We start from the raw sequence: 4,931 nt of genomic DNA on the forward strand, positions 1-4,931 counted from the left end.
GAGAAAAATAAAATATTTAGTTAGACTTAATGAGAATAATGACTTTGACATAAAATTTATTGTTTTTTATTTAATAATAAAAAATCGCCAATTTTTAGGTCATGTGCATTTAAGAAATTAATATTTTTTATTTATTTCAATAAAAAACAATGAAATGAACAAATAACAGATACATCAAACACAACTTTCCTTTAAACAAAAATAATGTATATATTTAATTATTTATAAATACACTATTGAATGCCCTTGTAGAAAAGAAATTAAAGTAGAGAATATATAATGACAAAAAATTTTCATGATTTTTGTCTTACATTTGTATTAATACTAATTAATTTTTCAATTTTTTCTATTAAAAGTATTAGCTTCTAGTATTTTCCTTAAAAAAGTTGACCTTAATATATTAAGTGGACAGATAGATAAATAGATAGAATTTCTTTAGGAAGTTAATGGAGTATTTGTAAAATATGTATAATAAGCTGTTTATTTGGTTCAATAAGTTAAAAAATGAACATTCAAGATAAAATACTATTAATTTCTCAAATACAATATATCTATACTATCTAAAATAATCATTCGGGTACCAGAGATAATAAACATCTGATATCGTACTGAATCGAATATCGCTAAACCCTCGTTATACACATTGTACATGTATTCCATTGATTCCCTATACTTCCTCAAATAGATAATAACATCTACCACCATCTAACGTTTTATATAAATAAAAAATACATATATATAATCAAAATTTATTTAGGAGAATTATAAGGCTAAAAAATTTTGATATGGAAACAAAATGAGTGATATACTTTAACATGGTAATTTTTGGTGTTTTTTAAAATTATGGGAGTACACAAATCGGTATTTAAAAAGTTTAAAAAAATTCAGAGTACACAAATCGGAGGGTCCGATTTGTGTTAAAAAATTGAAAAAACTCATAGTACACAACTCGGACCATGCGAGTTCTTTGGTGATGAAATTTTGCTTCACAAATCGCATGGTCCGATTTACAGTTGATGGAATTTAAAATTTGAAACGTGGAATTCGGACCCTCCATTTTTTCTCTGATCCCACAATAAGGTGAAGCACTCCTCCTCTTCGTACGCGAGTCCAATGCTTCCTTTACTTCCATATTCAAATTAAATTTCCGAATTATAATTTGGAATCAATTTCATATTATTTATGAAAAGAAGCCAAAAGTTTATAAAGTTGGCAAAGATTAGTGCCGATCTAGTGATCTCACTGATCGAATTAAGAAAGTGTAACAAAAAAAAAGGCAACGCAAAAAGAGAAGTAGAGGAAAATTCAAAGACGTTGAAACTTGAAAGAAAGAAGAGAGAGAAGAATGATTAAACTAATGAAGACCCAAAAAGGAAGTAACAGTTGTGTGAGCATATTTGCCTTCTGTCATGCACTTTGGGGCGGTAGTAGTAAGACTAGTTGGACATTGCAATTTGCACCCCCAAACACACCACATTAAAACTCTCTTTCTCTCTCTTTACAACACTTCTTCTCCCAATTCACATTCTTTTTTTCTTCTCTTTAGGGTTTGGTTTTCTCTCTCATCCCTCATCATAGCTCCAGATTCAGAATCTCCCCATCTTCCCCTCTTAAAACAGTTAAAACTCCCGTTTCCCTTTTATTTCTCAACAACTCAGCTAACTCAGTTCCAACTCGCCGGGTTGACTCACCCCCTTTTCGTCTCCGTCAAACTCATTTTCTCCGTGTGAGTTCCACCTCTCTCTCTCTCTCTCACCATTAAACCCTTTCGTTTTATTTATTTTCTTCTCTTCTTTCTACCTCTTTGTTCCTATTTCGTTTCTTTCTAGTGTTTTCGGTTGGTGTTGTTCGCTGAGCTTCGAAATGCACAATTTCCAATGTTGGGTTCCGGGTTGATTTTGAACACCGTTTCTCGATGATTCCGATGGAAAATAAAAATATTCATAAATTAAGAGAACCAACGAAAACCCCGATCTGGTTCACTTAGCAGGAAAAGAAAATTGTTATTCTCCCGTTTGATTCAGCTAATTTTTTTTTTTGAGCTCCAAGGAAAAAAATTGATTACTGTGTTTGGCTTTGGATTGTTGAGGGGTTTCTTTATTTATTTTTGCAAATTTGAATGGCTGGTTCTGCGAACCTCAATGGTGATAGTAGAATTGAGAATCTGATTTCTGCTAGGAAGTCATTGAAGCTTAGCTTAGAGAAATCAAAGTCTTTAGGGTTAGCATTGGAGAAAGCAGGGCCTAGATTGGAGGAGATTGGGCAAAGATTGCCCTCGCTTGAAGCTGCGGTTCGCCCAATTCGCGCCGATAAGGATGCTCTGGTGGCCGTCGGCGGCCACATTAATCGCGCCGTTGGTCCTGCGGCCGCGGTGCTTAAGGTATTTGATGCCGTTCATGGCCTTGAAAAGTCGCTCTTGTCGGATCCGAGAAATGATCTGGCTGGATACATGGCGGTGTTGAAGCGCCTTGAGGAGGCACTGAGGTTCTTGGGAGAGAATTGTGGGTTGGCAATTCAATGGCTGGAGGATATAGTGGAGTATTTGGAGGATAACACGGTTGCGGACGAGAGGTATCTCGCGAATTTGAAGAAGGCGTTGAAGAATCTTAGGGAGTTGCAGAATGATGAGGAGAAGGCGCGGCTTGATGGTGGGCTTTTGGAAGCTGCATTGGATAAATTGGAGAATGAGTTCCGCCAGCTCTTGACTGAGAATAGTGTGCCGCTTCCAATGGCGGCTGCTCTTGGTGATCAAGCGTGCATCGCACCATCGCCTTTGCCTGTATCTGTTATTCACAAGTTGCAAGCTATTCTTGGTAGACTGAAAGCTAATAATAGACTTGAGAAGTGCATATCGATTTATGTTGAAGTCCGTAGTTCTAATGTGAGAGCCAGTTTGCAGGCTCTCAATTTGGATTACCTTGAAATTTCGGTGTCTGAATTCAATGATGTGCAGAGCATAGAGGGGTATATAGGGCAATGGGGAAAACATTTAGAATTTGCAGTGAAACATTTGTTTGAGGCTGAGTATAAGCTTTGTAATGACGTATTCGAGAGGATGGGGCTCGATGTTTGGATGGGTTGTTTTTCGAGGATAGCTGCGCAAGCTGGTATACTAGCATTTCTTCAATTTGGGAAGACCGTCACGGAGAGTAAGAAAGACCCCATTAAACTTTTGAAGTTGTTGGATATTTTCGCGTCTTTGAACAAATTGAGGCTTGATTTCAACCGTCTATTTGGAGGAGCAGCATGTGCTGAAATCCAGAATTTGACTAGGGATCTTATTAAGAGTGTCATCGATGGTGCAGCAGAGATTTTCTGGGAACTTCTGCTACAGGTGGAGTTGCAGAGGCAGAGTCCACCCCCTCTAGACGGCAATGTTCCGAGATTGGTGAGTTTTATCACCGATTACTGTAACAAATTACTTGGTGATGACTATAAGCCAATATTGACACAGGTCTTGATCATTCACCGAAGTTGGAAGCGTCAGAGCTTTCAGGAGAAACTTCTTGTTACTGAAATTTTGAACATTGTGAAAGCTGTTGAACTGAATTTGGAAACATGGATCAAGGCTTATGAAGATCCTATGTTGATGAACTTCTTCGCTATGAACAATCACTGGCACCTTTACAAACATTTGAAAGGGACAAAGCTTGGGGATCTCTTGGGAGATTCTTGGTTAAGGGAACATGAAAATTACAAAGAATATTACTCGACAATCTTCTTGCGAGAGAGCTGGGGAAAGCTTCCTTCACACTTGAGTAGAGAAGGGCTGATTCTCTTCTCCGGAGGGCGGGCTACTGCTCGGGATCTGGTCAAGAAAAGGTTAAAAAAGTTCAATGAAGTTTTCGATGAGATGTATGGGAAGCAGTCGGGTTGGGTCATGCCGGAGCGAGATCTGAGGGAGAAGACATGTCAGCTTATAGTGCAAGCTGTGGTCCCTGTTTACCGGAGTTACATGCAGAATTACGGCCCCTTGGTCGAGCAAGAAGCTAGCTCCACAAAATATGCAAAATACACAGTGCAGAAGCTGGAGGAGATGCTTTCATGTCTTTATCGGCCAAAGCCTGTGAGGCATGCCAGTTTGAGGGGTCGGCAGTTCAGCGGAAAATATGGCAATGGAATGCCAGATCTTCGTCGTACAGCTTCTGCAGTTGTGTAGTTTCCTAATCCCATTTATCGAAAAGGGGTAAACATTTGATTATCTCTCATCTCCTCAGATTGATTGGCTACTGTATATAATTTTACTGAGCCCTGCCGTGCATATTACTTTCTATGATTCTGAGAAGGGAAGTTTCTGAGTATTGCCATTCAAATATCTGATGTATTTCCATGAAAATGGAATTTTGTATCTTCTGAGATTGAAAAAAAAAAAAAAAACTGGTTAATGTGTCTCCCCCAGATGGAGGTTTCTGCTAAAGTTATGCAATCCTGATCAATAAAACATGGACCTTTCCATTTAGGTTCATTGGTCATACACCCAGCTAAAGGAATTTCTTCTCTTTTTCTCTTTCATTTTCATATTTATCCATTATTCAGTTGTGTTTAGCAGCAGGGTCGTTGTATGCAGATTTTATGTACAACTTTTTTAGCTTAGTGTTAGCAGAATATTCAGTCATCAATGTTGTAGAGGGTGAAGTTAAACTGTAGAATGTAAATGCAGAAACCCGTTTTAAAGGGAGTTAGCCTCAGCAGACTAGGTTATTCTCAAATCTCAATCCTCTTTGTATACTTTTAAAATTTCTCCATTTTTTTGACATTTTTTGTTCAAGTAACATTTTGTGTGGTATGCTCTGAATTTTAGGTTTATAACCGTGTGAATTCAACACAGATTGGATAAAAATATTGTCAACAATTCTGTGTTTATATCCACTACATTTGAATAATCTAAGTCCAAATTCGCGCTTACTTGGTATCTGATTTTTTTTTTCTGG

General features: G+C 37.5%; 1 protein-coding gene across 1 annotated transcript; it reads left to right on the forward strand.

The window, feature by feature from the left end:
- The first annotated feature begins 1,395 nt into the window (after window positions 1-1,395).
- On the forward strand, window positions 1,396-4,772 carry LOC107495342 (exocyst complex component EXO70A1). The gene has a single exon (XM_016116467.3). It carries the CDS (start codon window positions 2,120-2,122, stop codon window positions 4,157-4,159), a length of 2,040 nt encoding a protein of 679 aa, XP_015971953.1. The 5' UTR covers window positions 1,396-2,119; the 3' UTR covers window positions 4,160-4,772.
- The last annotated feature ends 159 nt before the right edge of the window (window positions 4,773-4,931 follow it).

This window comes from Arachis duranensis, chromosome 6 (assembly GCF_000817695.3).
Source record: "Arachis duranensis cultivar V14167 chromosome 6, aradu.V14167.gnm2.J7QH, whole genome shotgun sequence".
Lineage (NCBI taxonomy): Eukaryota > Viridiplantae > Streptophyta > Magnoliopsida > Fabales > Fabaceae > Arachis > Arachis duranensis.

Bases quoted from the DNA above. Each gene is read 5' to 3' on its own strand.
- LOC107495342 (XM_016116467.3), top strand. From the start codon at position 2,120: ATGGCTGGTTCTGCGAACCTCAATGGTGATAGTAGAATTGAGAATCTG.